Here is a 27,184-nt window from a genome sequence, read left to right as displayed (position 1 = left end):
GTGTTATTAGATACAAAGTTGCTAGATACAATAAAATGAATCTTTTATACATCAGGCTCAACCGCGCCTTCCGAGCCCATGTGTGCAAAAGCCAAGATATGTTTATTTCTCGATTTCCTTGAATCTCCACTTATATCCTGGTTTTCCAAGACCTGTGGTGTTTTTATATTTAATTTCAAACTCTTATCTTAGTAAAGGTGTTATTTTCACAATTTCATGATGTCATTTTGCGTCATAATATTTTATTTCAATTTAAATCTATTTCTGAATTAATTGGTGAGCTTACTATATTTTCTTCATGAGGAAAATTAGAGATGCCATCTTTTCAGGATTTGGAGTGATACTGACTCCTTTCGTTCATAGACTTGTTCTAAGATAAACAGTATTTCTTACTTCAAATATTTTTATTATATTTTTTTTTTATTAAAGTCAGGGGTAGGTTATTCTCAATGAGAAAAATTATAGCAAATCTGGAAACACTGGAAACAGTTTTTCTTCTTAAAACTAATTTGCTTACAAAGTCAAATAATCTATACAAAAACTCGATGAATGCTGATGACAGAATCTTTTGAGTTATAAACCACATCCTTTGGACGTATCATAGGCCGCGCAATAACGATACCTAAGTAAAAAGCTATCTGGACAACTAGTATTATTTTTTTTTCTTTTAGACCAGGGCACTTCATATAGAAGGAGTTGTCGTAAAAATTCCAAAAAAGGCTCACTTAATTGCAAATTAAAGGACCCAATGCCCTTTCTAGTAGTCGACAATGATTGGACGGCAAAGAGCCCCCTCCCACCGTCAATATTTACTTAAACATAAGTACTTACTTAAACATAAGTACTTTACTTTAACCATTCAGAAAAAGAAATGTATGTATTGCGATCTAAAATATAAGTTCCTCAACCGTGAAATAAATTTAATAGGGTCTGAGTAATTTTCTCCTAAATTAAACATATTAATGTAAAATATTTAGCTCTCTTACAAACTCTATTATTTAATTTCATAAAGCTAATTAGAAGGTCTTATAATCAAAAAAGCTCCACACGTTAGATTTTTAATTTTATAACTTAGACTATTTTGAGGGGATATAATTTTTAAAAAAATGTCAGTAAACTGTGCATTTTCTAAAGCATATTTGAAAAAATGATCCGAAAATATGCTTCTTTTGAGTGCAACTCTTTTTTCTTGGTCATAAACCTGGGGCTAAAAGAACTTTCTTGAGCTAAAATTGTTTTCTGAAATACAAAAATAAGTATATACATACGTGTTTAATAATCAACCCTGATCAGAGATAAAGCCTCAAGAAAACATTGAATAAAATAAGAAAAAATATCCTTACGTATAGAAAAATTCTATATTTAATGGATATTTTAAACTTAAGTCACATCTTAAATCGGTATGCTTTCACATTGTATTTTTTCTTTTCTAGCGGCAGAACCTACAACAAAGTCTCCCTCCATTACGACTCAGCCTCCTAACATGACAACAACAACTCAGGCTATCATCATCACATCTCTGCCCCCCAACACAACAGCTCAGCCTCTTATCCCAACAAGTCAGCCTCCAGTTATCACATATACTACAAATCAGCCTCTCATTACCACAAATCTACCACCTAACACAACAGATCAGCCTCCTATTCCCACAAGTCAGCCTCCCTTTATCACAAATACTACAAATCAGCCTATAATTAACACAACTCAGCCAATAATCTCTACAACTCTGCCCCCCAACACAACAGCTCAACCTCCTATTCCCACAAGCCATCCTCCCACTATCACGAATACTACAAATCAGCCTATCATCACCACAGCCGTGCCTATCATCACCACATCTCTGCCCCCCAGCACAACATCTCAGCCTCCTATTCTCACAAGTCAGCCTCCCACTATCACCAATACTACAAATCAGCCTATCACTACCACCATTCAACCTATCAACACCACAAACCAGCCCCCCAACACAACAGCTCAGCCTCCAATTCCCACAAGTCAGCCTCCCACTATCACCAATACTACAAATCAGCCTATCATCACCACAATTCAACCTATCATCACCACAACCGTGCCTATCATCACCACATCTCTGCCCCCCAACACAACAGCTCAGCCTCCTATTCCCACAAGTCAGCCTCCCACTATCACCAATACTACAAATCAGCCTATCATCACCACCATTCAACCTATCAACACCACAAACCAGCCTATCATCTCCACTACCCTGCCCCCCAACACAACAGCTCAACCTCCTATTCCCACAAGTCAGCCTCCCACTATCACCCCTCCCACAAATCAGCCTATAATCACCACAAACCAGCCTATCATCTCCACAACCCTGCCCCCCAACACAACAGCTCAGCCTCCTATTCCCACAAGTCAGCCTCCCACTATCACCCCTCCCACAAATCAGCCTATAATCACCACAAACCAGCCTATCATCTCCACTACCCTGCCCCCCAACACAACAGCTCATCCTCCTATTCCGACAAGTCAGCCTCCCACTATCACCCCTCCCACAAATCAGCCTATAACCACCACAAACCAGCCTATCATCTCCACAACCCTGTCCCCCAACACAACAGCTCAGCCTCCTATTCCCACAAGTCATCCTCCCACTATCACCCCTCCCACAAATCAGCCTATAATCACCACAAACCAGCCTATCATCTCCACAACCCTGCCCCCCAACACAACAGCTCAGCCTCCTATTCCCACAAGTCAGCCTCCCACTATCACCCCTCCCACAAATCAGCCTATAATCACCACAAACCAGCCTATTATCTCCACAACCCTGCCCCCCAACACAACAGCTCAGCCTCCTATTCCCACAAGTCAGCCTCCCACTATCACTCCTCCCACAAATCAGCCTATAATCACCACAAACCAGCCTATCATCTCCACAACCCTGCCCCCCAACACAACAGCTCAGCCTCCTATTCCCACAAATCAGCCTATAATCACCACAAACCAGCCTATCATCTCCACAACCCTGCCCCCCAACACAACAGCTCAGCCCCCTATTCCCACAAGTCAGCCTCCCACTATCACCCCTCCCACAAATCAGCCTATAATCACCACAAACCAGCCTATCATCTCCACAACCCTGCCCCCCAACACAACAGCGCAGCCTCCTATTCCCACAAGTCAGCCTCCCACTATCACCCCTCCCACAAATCAGCCTATAATCACCACAAACCAGCCTATCATCTCCACAACCCAGCCCCCCAACACAACAGCTCAGCCTCCTATTCCCACAAGTCAGCCTCACACTATCACCCCTCCCACAAATCAGCCTATAATCACCACAAACCAGCCTATCATCTCCACAACCCTGCCCCCCAACACAACAGCTCAGCCTCCTATTCCCACAAGTCAGCCTCCCACTATCACCCCTCCCACAAATCAGCCTATAATCACCACAAACCAGCCTATCATCTCCACAACCCTGCCCCCCAACACAACAGCTCAGCCTCCTATTACCACAAGTCCGCCTCGCACTCTCACCCCTCCCACAAATCAGCCTATAATCACCACAAACCAGCCTATCATCTCCACAACCCGGCCCCCCAACACAACAGCTCAGCCTCCTATTCCCACAAGTCAGCCTCCCACTATCACACCTCCCACAAATCAGCCTATAATCACCACAAACCAGCCTATCATCTCCACAACCCTGCCCCCCAACACAACAGCTCAGCCTCCTATTCCCACAAGTCAGCCTCCCACTATCACCCCTCCCACAAATCAGCCTATAATCACCACAAACCAGCCTATCATCTCCACAACCCTGCCCCCCAACACAACAGCTCAGCCTCCTATTCCCACAAGTCAGCCTATCACTATCACCCCTCCCACAAATCAGCCTATAATCACCACAAACCAGCCTATCATCTCCACAACCCTGCCCCCCAACACAACAGCTCAGCCTCCGATTCCCACAAGTCAGCCTCCCACTATCACCCCTCCCACAAATCAGCCTATAATCACCACAAACCAGCCTATCATCTCCACAACCCTGCCCCCCAACACAACAGCTCAGCCTCCTATTTCCACAAGTCAGCCTCCCACTATCACCCCTCACACAAATCAGCCTATCATCACCACAAACCAGCCTATCATCTCCACAACCCTGCCCCCCAACACAACAGCTCAGCCTCCTATTCCCACAAGTCAGCCTCCCACTCTCACCAATCCTACAAATCAGCCTATAATCACCACAAACCAGCCTATCATCTCCACAACCCTGCCACCTAACACAACAGCTCAGCCTCCTATTCCCACAAGTCAGCCTCCCACTGTCACCCCTCCCACGAATCAGCCTATATTCACCACAAAACAGCCTATCATCTCCACAACCCTGCACCCCAACACAACAGCTCAGCCTTCTATTCCCACAAGTCAGCCTCCCACTATCACCCCTCCCACAAATCAGCCTATAATCACCACAAACCAGCCTATCATCTCCACAACCCTGCCCCCCAACACAACAGCTCAGCCTCCTATTCCCACAAGTCATCCTCCCACTATCACCCCTCCCACAAATCAGCCTATAATCACCACAAACCAGCCTATCATCTCCACAACCCTGCCCCCCAACCCAACAGCTCAGCCTCCTATTCCCACAAGTCGGCCTCCCACTATCACCCCTCCCACAAATCAGCCTATAATCACCACAAACCAGCCTATCATCTCCACAACCCTGCCCCCCAACACAACAGCTCAGCCTCCTATTCCGACAAGTCAGCCTCCCACTATCACCCCTCCCACAAATCAGCCTATAACCACCACAAACCAGCCTATCATCTCCACAACCCTGTCCCCCAACACAACAGCTCAGCCTCCTATTCCCACAAGTCATCCTCCCACTATCACCCCTCCCACAAATCAGCCTATAATCACCACAAACCAGCCTATCATCTCCACAACCCTGCCCCCCACCACAACAGCTCAGCCTCCTATTCCCACAAGTCAGCCTCCCACTATCACCCCTCCCACAAATCAGCCTATAATCACCACAAACCAGCCTATTATCTCCACAACCCTGCCCCCCAACACAACAGCTCAGCCTCCTATTCCCACAAGTCAGCCTCCCACTATCACACCTCCCACAAATCAGCCTATAATCACCACAAACCAGCCTATCATCTCCACAACCCTGCCCCCCAACACAACAGCTCAGCCTCCTATTCCCACAAATCAGCCTATAATCACCACAAACCAGCCTATCATCTCCACAACCCTGCCCCCCAACACAACAGCTCAGCCCCCTATTCCCACAAGTCAGCCTCCCACTATCACCCCTCCCACAAATCAGCCTATAATCACCACAAACCAGCCTATCATCTCCACAACCCTGCCCCCAACACAACAGCTCAGCCTCCTATTCCCACAAGTCAGCCTCCCACTATCACCCCTCCCACAAATCAGCCTATAATCACCACAAACCAGCCTATCATCTCCACAACCCTGCCCCCCAACACAACAGCTCAGCCTCCTATTCCCACAAGTCAGCCTCCCACTATCATCCCTCCCACAAATCAGCCTATAATCACCACAAACCAGCCTATCATCTCCACAACCCTGCCCCCCAACACAACAGCTCAGCCTCCTATTCCCACAAGTCAGCCTCCCACTATCACCCCTCCCACAAATCAGCCTATAATCACCCCAAACCAGCCTCTCATCTCCCCAACCCTGCCCCCCAACACAACAGCTCAGCCTCCTATTCCCACAAGTCAGCCTCCCACTATCACCCCTCCCACAAATCAGCCTATAATCACCACAAACCAGCCTATCATCTCCACAACCCTGCCCCCCAACACAACAGCTCAGCCTCCTATTCCCACAAGTCAGCCTCCCACTATCACCCCTCCCACAAATCAGCCTATAATCACCACAAACCAGCCTATCATCTCCACAACCCTGCCCCCCAACACAACAGCTCAGCCTCCTATTCCCACAAGTCAGCCTATCACTATCACCCCTCCCACAAATCAGCCTATAATCACCACAAACCAGCCTATCATCTCCACAACCCTGCCCCCCAACACAACAGCTCAGCCTCCTATTCCCACAAGTCAGCCTCCCACTATCACCCCTCCCACAAATCAGCCTATAATCACCACAAACCAGCCTATCATCTCCACAACCCTGCCCCCCAACACAACAGCTCAGCCTCCTATTTCCACAAGTCAGCCTCCCACTATCACCCCTCACACAAATCAGCCTATCATCACCACAAACCAGCCTATCATCTCCACAACCCTGCCCCCCAACACAACAGCTCAGCCTCCTATTCCCACAAGTCAGCCTCCCACTATCACCAATACAACAAATCAGCCTATAATCACCACAAACCAGCCTATTATCTCCACAACCCTGCCACCAAACACAACAGCTCAGCCTCCTAATCCCACAAGTCAGCCTCCCACTGTCACCCCTCCCACCAATCAGCCTATATTCACCACAAAACAGCCTATCATCTCCACAACCCTGCACCCCAACACAACAGCTCAGCCTTCTATTCCCACAAGTCAGCCTCCCACTATCACCCCTCCCACAAATCAGCCTATAATCACCACAAACCAGCCTATCATCTCCACAACCCTGCCCCCCAACACAACAGCTCAGCCTCCTATTCCCACAAGTCATCCTCCCACTATCACCCCTCCCACAAATCAGCCTATAATCACCACAAACCAGCCTATCATCTCCACAACCCTGCCCCCCAACACAACAGCTCAGCCTCCTATTCCCACAAGTCGGCCTCCCACTATCACCCCTCCCACAAATCAGCCTATAATCACCACAAACGAGCCTATCATCTCCACAACCCTGCCCCCCAACACAACAGCTCAGCCTCCTCTTCCCACAAGTCAGCCTCCCAGTATCACCCCTCCCACAAATCAGCCTATAATCACCACAAACCAGCCTAAAATCTCCACAACAATGCCCCCCAACACAACTGCTCGGCCTCCTATCATCACCACAGCCGTGCCTATCATCACCACATCTCTGCCCCCCTACACAACAGCTCAGCCTCCTATTCCTACAAGTCAGCCTCCCACTAACACCAATACTACAAATCAGCCTATCATCACCACAATTAAACCTATCATCACCACAAACCAGCCTATCATCTCCACAACCCTGCCCCCCAACACAACAGCTCAGCCTCCTATTCCCACAAGTCAGCCTCCCACTATCACCAATACTACAAATCAGCCTATAATCACCACAAACCAGCCTATTATCTCCACAACCCTGCCCCCCAACACAACAGCTCGGCCTCCTATCATCACCACAACCGTGCCTATCATCACCACATCTCTGCCCCCCTACACAACAGCTCAGCCTCCTATTCCCACAAGTCAGCCTCCCACTATCACCTATACGACAAATCAGCCTATAATCACCACAACCCAGCCTATAATCTCCACAACCCTGCCCCCCAACACAACAGCTCGGCCTCCTATCATCACCACAGCCTTGCCTATCATCACCACAAACCAGCCTATTATCTCCACAACCCTGACCCCCAACACAACAGCTCTGCCTCCTATTCCCACAAGTCAGCCTCCAATTATCACTAATACTACAAATCAGCCTATTATCACCACAACTCAGCCTATCATCTCCACGACTCCACCTCCCAGCACAACAGCTCCGCCTTCTATTCCCACAAGTCAGCCTCCCACTATCACCAATACTACAAATCAGCCCATCATCACCACAAATCCTTGTTTTAACAATGATTGTTCTTTAAAAAACAAGAAATGTATTCCTACAAACTCTGGTTACAAATGTATTTGTGAGTTTCCTGCAGTTGAAGTAATTGAAGATGGTGTGGCTGTTTGCAATATAGGTAAGAATAGTGTAATTAAGGTTTGGGATACAATAAAGGACATTTTTGTTTTATTTTTTATCAGTTCGTTCTATTTGAGTGTTTTATCTGTGTTTTTCTTTTCATTTGTAACATATTTTAAGACTTTTAAAGTTCATTTGGAGAAAATCAGGAAAAAATAATTTCAAAGTAGTCACCAGAGGAATAGAGATGTTTTATATCTTGTTCTAATAAGTTGGAGAACAACGAGTCTAAGAATTCAATCCCACCCAATAACAATGTTTTATTTCTTCAGAAAAATTAGAAAAGAGAATAAAAATAGAGAAAAGAGCTTCGAAATATAAGTAAAATTTTAAAATTCAGTCAGAGATTATAGACATTACAGTTTAATTCTAAACTGATCATTATTTGTCTCCATTTACTGACAAATCCAGAAAAGGTAGAAGAGAAAACAGAAAATCAAAAAGAGATACATTTTTATTTATTCAGTTAGTGCTGAAGGAAAAGAAAATTTCGCGAAAATTAGTTTTTTAGCTCGAAACTACGAGAAACCAGGAAATATCCAGGGAGATGAGGAGGCATCTGTCTTCTTGTTGACAAACAAGAGATGCACGAGGTGAAAAAAATTGGATGGATTAAAACGTGTTTTAGAATTGTCGGCTGGAGTTGAAGATTGGATTGGATTCAGAAAGCCTAAGAAAGAATTTAATATGTGTCCTTTCCACTTTCTAAAGCCTTTAGTTGTGACTGATAGAAGGTAGAAATTTTTTTGGAAAAGTAAGAATAGATGGTCAGTTCCCTCAGCTAATAGTTGTTTGTCTAGTCATAATTACCTTACTGAGGTCTTGCCCTTTCGAATTATGGTCTGTGATGATTCTCTATTGCTAGGCAACTGTGGTCTCCATTTGGTCAGAACACCGTAGGGGAGACACACCTTGTAAAAAAGAGAATAGGATCGTCACATTATTCGATTTAGTTAGTTTTCGTACGTGGAAAATAATTGTTTATTATCCAGTTTACTGTGTCTATATATATTTTTCCTAGCCTTAGTTCAAGCTCTGGGATTTTCTTCATATTTTTTTTATTCTGCAGAATGTGACTCCTATTTTGACGAGAATATCTTATGAGATAAGATGTCCAGAGGTTTTCAGAGTATATATAAGAGATACTCGTTCAGTTGTACGAGTATCTCTCATCAATAATATAGATAAGAGATCTCTTAAAGTTATAGATAAGAGTATCTCTTATCTATAATATATATAAGAGATATGGGATGTGCAACGAGCTGTGCAGCTTGAGGAGGTAATTGAGTATCTCAGGGAGAATCTCTGTGAGGAATTCGGAATCCGAGGGAGATTTTAAGTTTGAGGTTTTCTCTGGGTCAGTAATAAGTCGTAAGTCCTAATCTGCACAGGTTTTTTTTACATTAAAAGTGGAGTATGAGCTTCACTTTTGCTGAGGTACCCTCCATAATTTATATTATTTTTAACCCTATCGAATATAATCGCTAAAATGGCTCTACATGAGCCCCGTGTAGATTAATTAGAATTAATATGTGCACTTACAATCATCAATAGTTGGGTAGCTGTTTTAATATGAATTTAGACACTTTGGCAGTATGGACCAGAAACTTACTTTATCCTAAACAAAAACGTGTTCTTAAATTTTGTGATTGGAATTTATGTCTTGGCTGATCAAATATATTTGAACAAAGAGTAATTGACAAAAATGATACGGAAAAATCTGCTTAAAGTATTTCAGCAGAATTATAATTATTAATTTGAAAATTGTTCAAATCATGTATGTCACACATAGTCAGTAAGAAAACACACTCTAATAATATCTGATATTTAGGGATGGAGGGTACTTCCTGTCCCTACCCTTATATTTTCATGACAACCCTTAGATCTTGAAAATCCTTTTTTGTGTGTGTGTGTTTCATTAAGAGTCGCCTTTTCCTACGTATTTTGAAAGAAACATAAGAGACTACACAATTTCTCCCAACCTTAATGTTGGGAAATTAACTGTTCCATTAAAATAATAAGTAATTGAAAAAATAATACTAATCATCGATTAGTCTGAGAAAAAATCAGAATCTTCTAAAAGTTAAAATGATAAATTTGTCAATAGAATGTCAATAGCATTTTAAAAAACTCAGACATTTTTTCAAATTTTAGATCCAAAAAATGACCCATACGCTGGAAAGGTTGTCATTCAGTTGAACTCAATTTCAATGTAAGTATAATAAGTCAATGTAAGACTTATTTTATATTTAAAACTTTGCTTTTGTTTTATCTTTATTTTGCTTTTAACGTCTACTGAAGGATACTTAAAAAAAATCAAAGAAGAGATTTTTCAAAGAATAGTAAAGTTCCATGATGTTAATAGGAGTAGAACTAAGGTCATGAATTTATTCCAATTTAAAACTAATATATATTCCTTAGACCAAAGTGATAATTCCCAACACGAACAGAAATTACAGTGAACAATCACATCAAACATAAAATTAAAAGATTCTCCCAAGGCTGAATAGGTGATTAGGTGATTCTTCTGAATAGGTGATTCTCCCAAGGCTGAATAGGCTGAATATGTTTAAACAACAGAAACTAAAATGAATAATGTTCCTTTCAAACCTTGAAACGAACAGATATTACCACAATTAGGAATTCGGCGACCACCCTCCTAGACGTTCTAAAGGCAAGAGTGTCATTTGTTCTTTAATAAGAACAATTTTATTTTGAGCAATGTTATTTTTATTTGTGTTAATATCATAAATAATGTAGCAGCAAATGAACTAACCACAAATCAGCATCGATAAATAAGTGAAACCCAACACGATCAGAAATTACAATAAATAACCTACTCAGAGTAATAACGAGCAGGAATTAACATGAGTAGGGCTCAAAACCCAAATACCTTCCCAAGGCCAGAACATAATTTTTAATTTACTGCAAAAAAATACAAATGAATGTGCATTGTCAGTTTAATGTACATATACTGATATCTATTCCTTAAAATGTTAATAATATTTGATTTATTAAAGTTATAAAAGTGAAAACATTAAACAAAAAATTCTCAGAAAAGTGCAACATTTTTTCTGACTTTGAGAAGGCATACTGGTTTTGAGCCCTACTCATGTTGATTTCTGCTCGTTTTGAATTTGACTCGGTTATTTATTGTAATTTATGTTCTTTTTGGGTTTCATTTAATTATTGAGGCTGAAAAGTGGTAGTTTTACGCATGGTAGATTATGTGATTTCATTTTTTCTTGTTTTTGGTTTCATCGAGTTCTTTACTTTTCCTTGAAAAACTTTTTTTGAGGAACAAGTTTTTTAATTCATTTCTGTTCGTTTTATTTTGACATAGTTTTTTTCAGAAAAAAAAATACTAGTTTTAACCTTTTCTTTAAGAATTTATGTTTGGCATGATATATGGATGCTGGAGAATCTTTTTCAACAACTTTTAACAACATATACTCTTTTAAAAATATGGAAACAAATAGCAGTGTATAACTTAGTTTTATACCACCTCTAGTTGACCTGCCAAATAAAATTTAATGCCATTCACGAAAAATTCTATGCATGCTCTTTGACAGCTTGGATACACTTACACTCTTTTGATTTAGTTCAATTTTATGAGCAGAAGCAATAATAGAAGTAGCTCCGAAATGCTGAACATAACATATTGGGCTAATTTCAAAACTGTGGGGAGTTGATCTACGCAATAGTCCTAGAGATACAGCTAGAAGACCGTTCAGCTATGCTGAACAAAATGACAATCTTAAAATTTTTAAGTGTTTGGAAAATTATGAGAAAAAGAGAAGGGCTGATTGCCCTCCAATCACTCTTGCCTCTTAGAAAAGGCAATAGAACTTTAAATTTCCAATCTAATTAGCTTCTTTAACATATCAATAATATTACTAGCTATGACAGAGCAGCGCTGCCTATGATTTTGCTTATATGTTCTTTTAATATTTGCATGCAAATAGTTTTTTTGTTTAATTGAAGCTCCCCCTACACGTTTCAAATTAAGGCCCTTAGTGTCATTAATTACAGTAACCGTAGAAGTAGTATAAAAGTATAACTGAAGCCAAACAGTTTGGAATGAATAAATACACTACAAAGTAAATTTTGTTCGATTCTACGACCCGAAGTGCCTCTTTGACTTTCTATATCACTATAAAAATTGAGTAATGCACTCTTTAATTCACTGCTCTTAGACTGTCTTTCTCTTAAATTAAGCTCTTAGCTTAATCTTGCTTAATTGCATCTTAATCATAAATAATGGTCTTTAATCCAAAATACAGCAATCCCACCCAACGTAAAAACAGGTAAAAAAGAAAACAACAATGGTATAAAACTACAAGGAAACTTAGAAAAAGCCAGCAAAATTAGCACAATATTGGAATAACAGCCAAGAAAATGATAAAAAGTATGGATACATAAAGAAAAAATATTGATACAAATAGTCAGCTGTACGTAGGCTTGCATCCGTGATCTTTCTTCTGGCAAAAAATACAAAATTCCACATTTTTGCAAACAGGAGCTTGAAAACCTCTATAGTAAGGTTCCCTGATACGCTGAATCTGATGGTGTGACTTTCATTAAGGTTATATATTTTTTAGGGAATCTTTCTCCCTTTTTCCGAAAATCAGCCAAATTTTCTCATTATATTTGAAATCAGCATTAAAATCTGATTCGTTTGATGTATCTATTGGTATCAAAATAACGTTTTTTAGAGTTTCGGTTACTATTGAGCCGGGTCGCTCTTAAGATAATATAATGTAAGCTGTTATTGTGATATTGCATTGTCACCTTTTTGATAATCTACATGATCATAGTTTGTTTTGATTTAATTCAACATCCCCCAAAATATTCCTTGAAAGCCTCACCTTGATACCCTTAGCTTGTGTAGTAGCAGAAGTTGTACTAGGAGTAGTAGCATTAATAGCAGTATATGTACATAGCACCTTTGTTTGTTGTTTTCAACATTCCCTTAAAGACACAATGAAATTTTCAATTTAATACCTACGCAATAGCCCTAGAGATGCAGTTACAAGACCGTTCAGCTATGTTTAACAAAATGACTATCTTAAAATTTTGAAATTTTTGGAAAATTATGAGCTAAAGAATAGGGCTGATTACTTTCCAATCACTTTTGACTCCAAGAAAGGGTACTATAATTTTTAATTTCCAATCAAATTAGCTTCTTTAAAATATAAATTATATTACTAGCTATCATAGAGCAGCGCTGCCTTTGATTTTGCCTATATGAAGTTTTAGCACTTGCATCCTTATAGTTGTTTTGTTTTGAAGTGGTTGGAAAATTATGAGCTAAAGGTTAGGGCTGATTGCCTTCTAATCACTTTTGACTCTAAGAAAGGGTACTAGAACTTTTAATTTCCAATCAAATTAGCTTCTTTAAAATATCAATTATAATACTAGCTATTATAGTGCAGCGCTGCCTATGATTTTGCTTATATGCAGTTTTAGCACTTGCATCCATATGAAGTTAGGAAGTTTTCAATTTAATACCATTAACCGGTCCTAAAGCATTGCTGACACGTCCTCTTGACAACATATGCGGGCATAGCGTGTTTCTATCTATTTAGGTACAATTCCAATATTGCCCAAAATTTTCGACTTAACATCCTTAGGTTTATTAGCGGTAGTAGTAACAACAGTATTTATAGTAGTAGCCTTTGTAGCAGTAGGAGCAGACTTAATAATAGTAATCTCGGCTTTAGTAGCAGCTTTAGTAGTAGCAATAATAAAAATGGTTGCAGTAGTAGTAGTTGTAGGAGTTGCAGTATTATGATGTAAATATTGTCTTTTACCACCATCATATGCGTTTATGATTGTTACCATCAGCTGCGTATGGTAAAAAGAGGGGCTACTGGGGGGGGGGCTAGTTATCCTCCATCACTTCTGACTCTTAAAAGGGAACTAGAACTTCCAATTTTCAACCGAATTAGCTCTCTATAAGGTTTATACCACTATCCCTTCCATACAAACCTTAAATGCCACCTGGAGTAGCTTACAACCCTTGACCCCAGGCTCCGGGGTGTTTTCCAACCCCAAAAGTCTTTTTATATGATATTTAGACTATTTTGAATAAAATTGCTGTCAAAAAACTTCTATTAGATGAATTTCGGGAAATCTCAAGGTGTGCGGGGGAGGGGGTATTTGCCTTCCGATCACTTTGAATCTTAATAAAGGCACTTGAATTATTGACTACCAATCCAATAAGCCCCTCCTAAGTTTATACGTCCACCCTTTCTATAAAAACCTTATATGCCTCCAGGGCATAACTTACAACCCTTGCCCTGAGGGCTGGGAGGGGGGGGGGGGTTGTCATCGTCAAAGAAATAATTTCCGGACTCAAAATTTTCATTGAATGTGCTTAGGGAAATGATGGTTGCAGGAGCGGGGTCGTTACCCTCCAATCACTTTCGGCTACTGAAAAGGGCACTAGCCCTTTCAATTTACAATTGAATGAGCACTTTACGAAGTTTCTAAGGCAACTCCTTCGATACATTATTGCGCTGTCTATGATTAACAGGACCATTGTTTCCTGAGGTACTGTCGGTCAGTCACGTAAATTTATGGTTGAACTTTGTTTTTGATCAGTTTCCTGCAACATATTAGCGGCAAAATACAATATTTTGGATTTAGCTCATACTGTGGAGCGCCAGCAAGTCATTGGTTTCCCTTGTCTTATATTCTATATTATTACTTATCATCCATATTATTTATTGTTGTTCATCACTATTGTTTGCAATATTGTTTATTGTCTTATTTTATCCCTCTGTATATTTATATTTATTTTTTACTTTAAATGTTATACTTATTATTATTTCTCTAAACTTTTCTCCATAATATTTTAATGTTTATATTATTTATTAGTTATATTCATACTGTCTAATAACACTGTTGATAAATATTATCCATGCTATAAATAGCTGTCTTTATTATCGTCAATGTTATTACCAGGTTTTCTGACTTTCCGGGCTTTCTCCCTGTCAAATGCCTTGTCGAGGATAGAAGAAGGGGGGGGGTTGATTAAGGCTGGAGTTGTCCCAGTGTTGTGAGATAGCTTACGGCTTCTGCTTAGTAATAAGACCATTCCCCCCCCTCTAGAAGTCCAGTTGTCATAAGATCCCATTTATCCTTATCCTTGGAAAGGAAGTGCTGCTGCATGGCCTGATACTTGCGTCAGGGTTGACAGTTCCTGACTTCTTCTAGCCTAAACCGTGACTGCAAACATTAATAGATCGTAATTTTGAAATTTGAAGCCCTCGAAGAAATTAAAGCCTAGTAAACGACACGCCTTTGCTCTGTTATTATTAGATAAATTAAATTATTAGATGTTTTTTTTTTAATTTTAAGTTATTAGATAATTTTCCTGGGTTTAGATTGTTGTTATGTGATTTTTTTGGACGATAAAGCTCTTTTTAGCTCTTTTTTCTTTTATGGACACTTCCCCATTGTAGTACATTATTGGTGGTTTTCTTGCCTCCGTCTGGCACTCGAACGGGCTAAACACAGATGTTAGGGAGCACAAGGACGAACGAAAATTAACTATATCTTGTCAAAAAAATGTATATATATATATATATATATATATATATATATATATATATATATATATATATATATATATATATATATATATATATATATATATATATATATATATATATATATATATATATATATATATATATATATATATATATAAGTAGAAAGGGAGGTGCTACTCGTGACGGGCTACCCTGCTGCCATCTACAATTTAGTCTAACTCTGTCAGTACACCAAATTTGGGCATAGAGTCCCTAGGGAGAACACGTGGTTAATGGGGTCAATGACCTAAATTTCCAAAGGTCGATTTATTTGTTGTTGTTGTTGTAAGTGCACGCTCGAGGCGAATGTCAAGGTGTCCAGAAATAGGAAACATTATTTGATGTTGTTGTTGTTTTGGGAAAGTGCATGCTCTAGGCGAATGTCAAGGTGTTCAGAAATAGGAAACAGTTAGATCACGTGTTTCCTTCACAGCCAATCAGCGAGTCGGTTACATCCCCCTTCTCAGCCAATCAGAGGGCTGGTTACATATTAGCGGCGGAGGGAATATGAGGAAAGGATTTTTGCTATAGTTTTATTAGTCTGTGAATAGAATTTAAAGGAGTAAGAACAGTTTTGACTTTACTCATTTGGATATATATTTGTGTGTTGATGATGAGTGGAATGTTTACCCTATTAGAAGTTGATAGTGGAGTTGATGGTAATAATACAAGAGCACCTAACATTGCGGTGGAAATCACGAGAGGATCACGACTTTGTCTGGAATGGGATGAAGTATATGCAAGATATGTGATATCCTTGAGCAAATTTAAAATGGAGGATCAATTATGTTTCGCTGCAAAAGTTGATATAGTACACGTGAATAGACTCCATTGGGTTTTAAGTGCGATGGTAAAACATATGGAAGACAATAAACTGTATCGCTAATTGTACATGCTTAGTATTTTTGTTGTTGCTGTAATTATTCAATAAAATTGCTTCGAAATCGAAAATGTTCCCTTTCTTTTCTGGTTATGGGGCTAACGAATCAGTGTCAGTCTAGAGTCAGCAGTAAGAGTGAAAGGATTGAAAAATGAATAAATTTGAGAAAGAGAGAATTAGATCAAATCTAGTGTTTATGAAAAAACATTTGATTTTGGATGGTGATTTTCTCGAGTTATCTCTTCAACGCAGGATATTCTCTCGGCATGGAACACTTGTAAATATTACTAAGACTGGGTCTCCACATTTGAACAAGTGTATGCACCTTTTGAGCTGTAACTAGAATGCATGTTCTGATTGTTTCTAGATATAAAATGAAATAATGCAGAATATTATTGTGCATAATCTTTTGAAAATATTGCAGAGAAGTTCTGTGTAGATGGCTCCTCATTCGAAAGAAATGTCGTTACAGAGTTACTCTTCACCCTATTCCCCGCACTGAATTTATCCGTCAGCAGGAACGATCAGTTTCTTTTTAGCTGTGAGTGAGTCAAGTGACATTGGAAAACCGAAAAAATGTTCTATACATGTCCATTGTGCATGTACACTCTTGGCAGTTGGACTCAATGTGAGAATTGTACAATTATTGATGACTATAGTGAAAAGTGCAAATTATGTAATCCTTGTAAATTACATAGAGGCTATGCAGTACAAATTAAAGGATGTAATTCATGTCTTGAGGAGGTGTGTGACTCTCATCCTAGAGGACACCTGTGCTCCAATTGTCACTAAGATAAATGTGATCAGTGGGAGAATACTTACCCCGCTATGATTGGAAAGAATCCCAAACTTGATTTTAGTTTATTTCTACGAGATTGGTATCGTCGTAGATTTAAATTATTCTGGAAAGAAGAATCTGGTCTACAATTCAACTGTTGGGTTAACAAGACAATTTAGTTTCTACGTCATCGTTGTGACGACACTGCCTACTATGACTATAAACCAAGTGATTTTTATTTGGCAGTTACCGAATGTGATTCACCATTTGAAAACACTGTATGTGATATTGCTTCAAATAGACAGATTGAAACTGGTGAATTTTATAATATGAACGCAAATAGTATATTGACTATACAAAGAGATATGACAAGAGTGAAGTTACATTGTACTGTAGAAAATGTGACCCTGACTTTGCAGTCAATCAAGATCAATATACAGTGAATCCAAATGATTTACCAGCATTGGTGGTTCACGAACGTTGCCTATACACCGAAGAAGAAGAAATTTAAAGATAATATTTAAAGACACTGTTTTATATATATGCATTTTATTAATAAACAAATTCCCAAAAACTTAGGATGCGCTTTAGTTGTTGGGCACTTGAGTCAATACTGTACATGTCCGAGAGGATATTTTCCACTAGAAAATCGTTCAGACGAGGATTGTCACCATAAATGTGGAGAAACTACTTGTAAGTATAACCGCGACATCGGAACACAAAATATAGTAGTGCATGGAAGCCACAGCTTTTAGTCGTTAGATCCTGCACCCTCTTCCGATTTTGAATAATAGTTTTCCCACTGCTCTCAATATAGTTGCTGATGTGGGGTGTGTAGAATGTATAGGGTAGACCAAGAGGATCAAAAACTTCAATCGTCTTCATTGTTTGAAAGATGCACAGCCAATGACCCGTCAGCACAGTCGACGGACTGCTATTAAAAATAATCAAGGTATTGTTGACACTTTGAATTTTTCTTAGAAAGTCCGAGGGTAGACAATAGAATTTGTACTGGGACATGTAGGGGTCCATATTAAATACATTGATTATTTGACTGGTGTTCATGGCGCCAAGTCTAGTAGAACATTGCCTTCGGGAGTGATTTCCCAATAGGTTTCATATTGATTTAGCGAGATTAGTGCAATACTCTCAGCCAATGGATCGGCAAATTTACAATCTAAACGCACACTCCCCGTACGTACTATGCTCATATCCTGTGTGCCAGACAAATCCAGAACAATGATACCATGTGTTTTAGCAAACATTTCTTCGGTTATATCATTTTCAAATAGTTGAGAGTCATGATCTAGGGTTTGCATGGTCAACTCATACAATGTTCTATAAGATTTATCAAAAGATAGATTTTAGAGTGGGAAACCGTTTACTTTGCATACAAGAGATGAAAGTCCAAACATCTCGAATTTATGTGGGCATTCAGTCCACGATCATATTTCACTGGTGCTCTTTACAAATGCCAAAATGAGTGTTGATGGAATTTCGCCATTGATAAAGGATGAATTGGTGAAGGTGAGTGACCCTATGTCAATATGATGTTGATTGGTGATTTTATGAGGAACAAGTAGTTTAATATTATTTCCATTGGCTCTCAGTTTTTCCCCTGCCAAAGCAACAGAATTCATGACCTGTTGTTTGCGTACATTAAGTATTGCCGAGTTGAGGGAGAGGCTTACATCAGGATTGGCAGCAAGTTCTTTTCTCAATATGAAATTGGAGGGTGCTAGTGTTAATTTTATTTCCACTTTAACATTGGGTGGCAACCATTGGGGTATATTAAATATTCCATGATGTATATTTCCAACTAGATGTAATTCACTAGTTGTAGCATTTTTAAGTGCATCTGCACTATCAGTATTAGTAATATATTCATATCCATTGGAGTTGCCTCTGAATTCCTTGTATGAATTGCGTTTCATCAGCATAAATTGCATATAGCTTGTATAATTTGAGAGATTGTTGCTTGTGCTCACCAGCGTCCCATTGATGTAGACAGTGATTTGACGACATAGATTATGTAATATACAATTTTCATAGGATATTCCATCGCCCCGAATTGGCATTGTATTATCGGATTTCCGGACTTTCATTTGTAAATCTATAAATTTTGAAGACATGTCCATAAAGTAGTCTTCATTGGAATAAATTTGAAAGCGGAAATTATCGGAGAGGGGTTGTTGAGGATAAAATTTTTCATAGTATCCATGCTTGACACGCAAATCAACATTTTCAGGATTGAATAGATTCAATGAGGCAGTGATTAAAGGTTGAGAATCCTTATGCGACAGGTAGGACATTTTAAGTGAAGAAATCTAGTTTCGATCTAACAATTCTCTTCTTGGAACTACTTCTTCTGTTTAGAGTACGTATTAGCTTTTTCCTTCCTTTCTTTGACAGGAGGGATGATGTATGTCGTGTCCAACATGAGTGGAGACTGATGAGTGATGCATTGTTTTTTGACCTTTTTAAGCCTTTACCATTTTGTTTTAGTTGCTCGCCAAGGGTTCGCGCACTGGACCTAAGATTGTCCGAAGCACTTTTTTTTAAATCCTTGCCAGAGCCCCAATCGTATAGTGTAGAGGATGTAAGGCTTTCATACAAGGCCAAAGATTAAGGGATTTCATTAAAAACAAATTCGATTTCTACTCTATTCATAACACCAATTCTTCAATTTCATTGTTTAGCAGCTTAGGCCGTTTGGCACACAACAAGGGTGGATCTAGAGCAAAATCTTGGGGGGTCAATGTGGCATTTACTTAACATTTACTTAACATTTACTTTACTTAACATTTACTTAAACATTTTTTAGCAACTTTTATTTTATAAGTATAAATACAAAAAAATTATTTACTGCTTTGTAGAGTAATTCCGGAGACTCTCAACGGTAATTAAATAATTGCAATTCTTTCTGAGGCTAAACATCTAAGGCTTTCATACAAGGCCAAAGATTAAGAGATTTCGTTAAAAACAAATTCGATTTCTACTCTATCCATAACACCAATTCTTCAATTTCATTGATTAGCAGCTTATGCCGTTTGGCTCACAACAAGGGTGGATCTAGAGCAAAATCTTGGGGGGTCAATGTGACTGGGGTGCCAGTAAGCGAAATATCGGAGGGGGGGCAATGTGACAAAGGTGCCAATAATTGACCAAATTGATAAATCTATTTAAAAAAAATAGAGAAATAAAGAAAAAATAGGGAATGAGGGTGCCAGAAAAAATCTTGGGGGGCCAGGGTCTCCAAGCCCCGACCCCTCCTGGATCCTCCACTGGCCCACAAGACCGCCGACTTTATGAGATTCGAGTCTACAGCACATATGATGAACCCATGCTTCGTCGTCATTAAATTGAGGCTACCTGAAAGTAGGAGACGGTGTATGCAGTATTTATACTTTTTTTTCTAATATATCTAAACCATCTAATAAAGCCATAGCCATGCCCTATCTAAAGCTTTGTTTCACCCAGGAAATTTTACTTGGTCACTAGTAGGAACCTATCAGGAGGTATGAAACGAACACATGTGCTGCCATCTACAATTGATTCTAACGCCAAGCTAAAATAATTTATTGAAGGATTATCGATCAAGTCTAATGGGTTCAAGGTCGACTTATTTGTGGTTCATCTAGGTGTAATGACTCCAGGGCGAAGTTTGCACATGCGGAGTAACGGGAAGTGATGTATTGGTCGACTCAAGGAGGAAGTGGATTTCAGAGAAATTGATTACATAATCGGTGGGGGAATGTATTGATCGAGTCTAACGGAATTAGAAATGACATCACTTGTTTCCTAGGAATTATGCGGGACTCTAAAGAGATAGAAATTCCCTTTTAAAATATGGCTTCTTTGGTCTTTAGTGACAGAGATAAATTAATATTCTATTTTTAAATATGGCTTCTCCAATCTTTAGGTCAGAGTGATAAATTGATATTCTATCGAAACTATAATAGTGTAGCTAGGAATATCTTAGAGATGAAGAGATTAACGAGGGAATTTTTTCCTGGGATTTTCAAAAGTGACAGTGCAGGGATGCCAAAACAAAAGGAACACGCAGAAATTACTTTTTGGGGATTATTTGGGCGAAACCGTTTGAGACATTTTAGAAGATGATTTAGGTGAAACAGTTTGAGACATTTTAGAAGATGATTTGGGGTGAAACTCTGTGGTCGTTATAATACACAAGTTCCATTTGAACAGTGTTGGGAGGTCCCCTATCCCAACCCCAAAGGGCCCCATCCCCCCAAAGGGCCACCGGGCCCCTAAAGGCCCCCGTGCCCCCAAAGGCCTCCCGGGGCCCCACATTTTTTTAATTTTTTTTAATCAATATGTTTGCATGTCTGGGTTGGTGTTTCCAAGTTCAAGAATTTGTCTTTGTTGGTTTTTATGTCTAAAGTGCCGTTCTTTCTCTGTTTGCATGTCTGAATCTATATGTTTGCATGACTGGGCTGGTGTTTCAAGTCCAAGAATTTGTCTTTATTGGTTTGAATGTCTAAAGTGTCTGTCTTTCTCTGTTTGTGTGTCTGATTCTATTTGTTTGAATGTATGGGTTGGTGTTTGCAAGTTCAAGAGTTTGTCTTTGTTGTTTTGAATGTCTAAAGTGCCTGTCTTTATCCGTTTGTATGTCTGATTCTATTTGTTTGCATGTCTGGGTTAGTATTTGCAAGTTCAAGAATTTGTTTTTGTTGGTTTGAATGTCTAAAGTGTCTGTCTTTCTCGGTTTGTGTGTTTGATTTTATTTTTTTGGATGTCTGGGTTGGTGTTTGCAAGTCCAAGAATTTGTCTTTTTCGGTTTGAATGTCTAAAATGTCTGTCGTTCTCTATTTGTGTGTTTGATTCTATTTGTTTTTATGTCTGGGTTGATGTTTGCAAGTCCAAGAATTTGTCTTTGTTGGATTGTATGTCTAAAGTGTCTGTCTTTCTCTGTTTGTATGTCTGAATTTATTTGTTTGCATGTCTGGGCTGGTGTTTGCAAGTCCAAGAGTTTGTCTTTGTTGGTTTGACTGTCTAAAGTGTCTGTCTTTCTCTGTTTGTGTGTTTGGTTCTATTTGTTTGCATGTCAGGGATTGGTGTTTGCAAGTCCAAGAATTTGCCTTTGTTGGTTTGAATGTCTAAAGTGTCTGTCTTTCACTGTTTATGTGTCGGATTCTATTTGTTTGCATGTCTGGGTTGCTGTTTGCAAGTCCAAGAATTTGTATTTGATGGTTTGAATGTCTAAAGTGTTTGTCTTTCTATGTTTTGGTGTCTGTTTTTATTTGTTTACATGTCTGGATTGATGTTTGCAAGTCCGAGAATATGTATTTCATGGTTTGAATGTATAAAGTGACTATCTTTGTCTGTTTGTATGTCTGAGTTTTCATGTTTGCATTTCCGGGTTGGTGTTTGTAAGTCCAAGAATTTCTGTTTGTTCGCTTGTATGTCTAAAGTGTCTGTCTTTCTCTGTTTTTGTGTCTGATTCTATTTGTTTGCATTTTTGGGTTGATGTTTGCAAGTCCAAGTATTTTTCTTCGTTGGTTTGAATGTCTAAAGTGTCTGTCTTTCTCTGTTTGTGTGTCTGATTCTATTTGTTTGTATGTCTGAGTTTGTGTTTGAAAGTCCATGTATTTTTCATTATTGGTTTGAATGTCTAAAGCTCAAGTCTTTCTAGGTTGATTTGTGTTAGTCCATTTGTTTGTTTATCTGAGATGTTGCTCCCTATTACAAGTATTTTTATTTGTTAGTTCCAATGTTTATAGTGTTTGTCTGTCTCTGTTTGAATGTCTTATTCTCTTTGTTTGAGTATCTGTATTGTCGTTTGCAATTTCAAGAATTTGTCTTTGTTGGTTGGAATGTCTAAAGTGTCTGTCTTTCTCTGTTTGTGTGTCTGATTCTATTTGTTTACATGTCTGGGTTGGTGTTTGCAAATCCAAGTATTTGTCTTTGTTGGTTTGAATGTCTAAAGTGCCTGTCTTTCTCTGTTTGTATGTCTGATTCTATTTGTTTGCATGTCTGGGTTGGTGTTTGCAAGTCCAAGAATTTGTTTTTGTTGGTTTGAATGTCTAAAGTGTCTGTCTTTCTCTGTTTGTGTGTCTGATTCTATGTGTTTACATATTTGAGTTGGTGTTTGCAAGTCCAAGTATTTGTATTTGTTGCTTTGAATGACTAAAGTGTCTGTCTTTCTCTGTTTGTGTGTCTGATTCTATTTGTTGGCATGTCTGAGTTGGTGTTTACAACTCCAAGAATTTGTCTTTGTTGGTTTGAATGTCTAAAGTGTCTGTCTTTGTTTGTATTTCTGAATCTATTTGTTTGCATGTCTGGGTTGGTGTTTCCAAGTCCAAGAATTTGTCATTGTTGATTTGAATGTCTAAAGTGTCTGTCTGTCTCTTTTTGTGTGTTTGATTCTATTTGTTTGCATGTCTGGGTTGGTGTTTGCAAGTCCAAGAAATTGCCTTTGTTGCTTTGAATGTCTAAAGTGCCTGTCTTTCTCTGTTTGTGTGTCTGATTCTATTTGTTTGCATGTCTGGGTTGGTGTTTGCAAGTCCAAGAATTTGTCTTTGTTGGTTTGAATGCCTAAAGTGTCCGTCCTTCTCTGTTTGTGTGTTTGATTCTATTTGTTCGCATGTCTGGGTTGTTGTTTACAAGTCCAAGAATTTGTCTTTGTTTTTTGAATGTCTAAAGTGTCTGTCCTTCTCGGTTTGTATGTCTGAATATATTTGTTTGCATGTCTTGGTTGGTGTTTGCAAGTCCAAGAATTTGTCTTTGTTGGTTTGAATGTCTAAAGTGTCTGTCTTTCTCTGTTTGTGTGTTTGATTCTATTTGTTTGGATGTCTGGGTTGGTGTTTGCAAGTCCAAGAATTTGTCTTTGTTTTTTTGAATGTCTAAAGTGCCTGTCATTCTCGGTTTGTATGTCTGAATCTATTTGTTTGCATGTCTTGGTTGGTGTTTGCAAGTCCAAGAATTTGTCTTTGTTGGTTTGAATGTCTAAAGTGTCTGTCTTTCTCTCTTTGTGTGTTTGATTCTATTTGTTTGGATGTCTGGGTTGGTGTTTGCAAGTCCAAGAATTTGTCTTTGTTTTTTTGAATGTCTAAAGTGCCTGTCCTTCTCGGTTTGTATGTCTGAATCTATTTGTTTGCATGTCTTGGTTGGTGTTTGCAAGCCCAAGAATTTGTCTTTGTTGTTTTGAATGTCTAAAGTGTCTGTCTTTCTCTCTTTGTGTGTTTGATTCTATTTGTTTGCATGTCTGGGTTGGTGTTTGCCAGTCCAAGAAATTGTGTTTGCTGGTTTGAATGTCTAAAGTGTCTGGCTTTCACTGTTTGTGTGTTTGATTCTATTTGTTTACATGTCTGGGCTGGTGTTTGTAAGTCCAAGAATTTGTCTTTATTGGTTTGAATGTCTAAAGTGTCTGTCTTTCTCTGTTTGTGTGTCTGATTCTATTTGTTTGCATGTTTGGGTTGGTGTTTGCAAAACCAAGAATTTGTCTTTGTTGGTTTGAATGTTTAAAGTGTCTGTCTTTCTCTGTTTGTGTGTCTGATTCTATTTGTTTGCATTTTTGGGTTGATGTTTGCAAGTCCAAGTATTTTTCTTTCTTGGTTTGTATGTTTAAAGTGTCGGTCGATCCCTGTTTATGTGTCTTATTCTGTTTGTTGGCATGTCAGGGTTATTGTTTGCAAATACAAGAATTTGTTTTTGTTGATTTGAATCTCTAAAGTGTCTCTCTTTCTCTGTTAAGGTGTTTGATTTTACTTGTTAGCATGTCTGGGTTGGTGTTTGCAAGTCAAAGTATTTGTCTTTGTTGGTTTGAATGTCTAGAGTGTCGGTCTTTCTCTGTTTGTGTGTCTGATTCTATTTGTTTGCATGTCTGGGTTGATGTTTGCAAGTCCAAGAATTTGTCTTTGTTGGTTTGAATGTCTAAAGTGTCTGTCTCTATTTGTTTGTGTGTCTGTTTCTATTTGTTTACATGTCTGGGTTGGTTTTTGCAAGTCCAAGTATTTGTCTTTGTTCGTTTGAATGTCTAAAGTGCTTGTCTTTCTCTGTTTGTATGTCTAATTATATTTGTTTGCATGTATGGGTTGGTGTTTGCAAGTTAAAGAATTTGTCTTTGTTTGTTTGAACGTCTAAAGTGTCTGCCTTTCTTTGTTTGCATGTCTGGGTTGATGTTTGAAAGTCCAAGAATTTGTCTTTGTTTGTTTGAATGTCTAAAGTGTCTGTCTTTCTCTGTTTGAGTGTTTGATTCTATTTGTTTGCATGTCTGGGTTGGTGTTTGCATGTCCAAGTATTGGTCTTTGTTGGTTTGAATGTCTAAAGTGTCTGTCTTTCTCTGTTTGTGTGTTTGATTCTATTTGTTTGCATTTTTGGGTTGGTGTTTTCAAGTCCACGCATTTTTCTTTATTGGTTTGAATGTCTAAAGTGTCTGTTTTTCTCTGTTTGTGTGTCTGATTCTATTTGTTTGCATGTCTGGGTTAGTGTTTGCAATTCCAAGAATTTGTCTTTGTTGGTTTGAATGTCTAAAGTGTCTGTCTTTCTCTGTTTGTGTGTTTGATTCTCTTTGCTTGCATTTCTGGGTTGGTGTTTGCAAGCTAAAATATTTGTCTTTGTTGGTTTGAATGTCTAAAGCGTCTGTCTTTCTCTGTTTGTGTGTTTGATTCTATTTGTTTGCATGTCTGGGATGATGTTTGCAAGTCCAAGAATTTGTCTTTGTTTTTTTGAATGTCTAAAGTGCCTGTCCTTCTCGGTTTGTATGTCTGAATATATTTGTTTGCATGTCTTGGTTGGTGTTTGCAAGTCCAAGAATTTGTCTTTGTTGGTTTGAATGTCTAAAGTGTCTGTCTTTCTCTGTTTGTGTGTTTGATTCTATTTGTTTGGATGTCTGGGTTGGTGTTTGCAAGTCCAAGAATTTGTCTTTGTTTTTTTGAATGTCTAAAGTGCCTGTCCTTCTCGGTTTGTATGTCTGAATATATTTGTTTTCATGTCTTGGTTGGTGTTTGCAAGTCCAAGAATTTGTCTTTGTTGGTTTGAATGTCTAAAGTGTCTGTCTTTCTCTCTTTGTGTGTTTGATTCTATTTGTTTGGATGTCTGGGTTGGTGTTTGCAAGTACAAGAATTTGTCTTTGTTTTTTTGAATGTCTAAAGTGACTGTCCTTCTCGGTTTGTATGTCTGAATCTATTTGTTTGCATGTCTTGGTTGGTGTTTGCAAGTCCAAGAATTTGTCTTTGTTGGTTTGAATGTCTAAAGTGTCTGTCTTTCTCTGTTTGTGTGTTTGATTCTATTTGTTTGGATGTCTTGATTTGTGTTTGCAAGTCCAAGAATTTGTCTTTGCTGGTGTGAATGTCTAATGTTTCCGTCTTTCTCTGTTTGTGTGTCTGATTCTATTTGTTTGCATGTATAGGTTGATGTTTGCAACTCCAAGAATTTGTCTTTGATGGTTTGAATGTCTAAAGTGTTTGTCTTTCTATGTTTGGGTGTTTGATTCTATTTGTTTGCATGTTTGGGTTGGTGTTTGCAAGACCAAGAATTTGTCTTTGTTGGTTTGAATGTTTAAAGTGTCTGTCTTTCTCTGTTTGTGTGTCTGATTCTATTTGTTTGCATTTTTGGGTTGGTGTTTGCAAGTCCAAGTATTTGTTTTTATTGGTTTGAATGTCTAAAGTGTCTGTCTTTCTCTGTTTATGTGTCTGATTCTATTTTTTTTCATGTCTGGTTTAGTGTTTACAAGTCCAAGAATTTGTCTTTGTTGGTTTGAATGTCTAAAGTGTCTATCTTTCTCTGTTTGTGTGTTTGATTCTATTTGTTTGCATGTCTGGGTTGGTGTTTGCAAGTTCAACAATTTGTCTTTGTTTGTTTGAATGTCTATAGTGTCTGTCTTTCTCTGTTTGTGTGTCTGATTCTATTTGTTGGCATGTCTGGGTTGTTGTTTTCAAGTCCAAGAATTTGTCTTTGTTTGTTTTAATGTCTAAAGTGTCTGTCTTTTTCTGTTTGTGTGTCTGATTCTATTTGTTTACATGTCTGGGTTGGTTTTTGCAAGTCCAAGTATTTGTCTTTGTTCGTTTGAATGTCTAAAGTGCTTGTCTTTCTCTG

General features: G+C 38.6%; 1 protein-coding gene across 1 annotated transcript in view; it reads left to right on the top strand.

The window, feature by feature from the left end:
* Positions 1 to 6,399: 6,399 nt before the first annotated feature.
* Positions 6,400 to 27,184, top strand: part of LOC148953443 (uncharacterized) — a gene marked incomplete at its 5' end in the record, with an annotated part of 221,137 nt that continues 200,352 nt past the window's right edge. Inside the window, 2 exons of the mRNA XM_089087962.1 lie at positions 6,400 to 7,867; positions 10,024 to 10,081. Coding sequence (XP_088944088.1) covers positions 6,400 to 7,867; positions 10,024 to 10,081 — 1,526 coding nt within the window. The remainder of the gene's footprint in view (positions 7,868 to 10,023; positions 10,082 to 27,184) is intronic.

Source organism: Artemia sp. Qi Xiang Cuo, chromosome 4 (assembly GCF_049724085.1).
Source record: "Artemia sp. Qi Xiang Cuo chromosome 4, ASM4972408v1, whole genome shotgun sequence".
NCBI classification, from domain to species: Eukaryota; Metazoa; Arthropoda; class Branchiopoda; order Anostraca; family Artemiidae; genus Artemia; species Artemia sp. Qi Xiang Cuo.
This window is presented reverse-complemented; position numbering and strand designations above follow the sequence as displayed.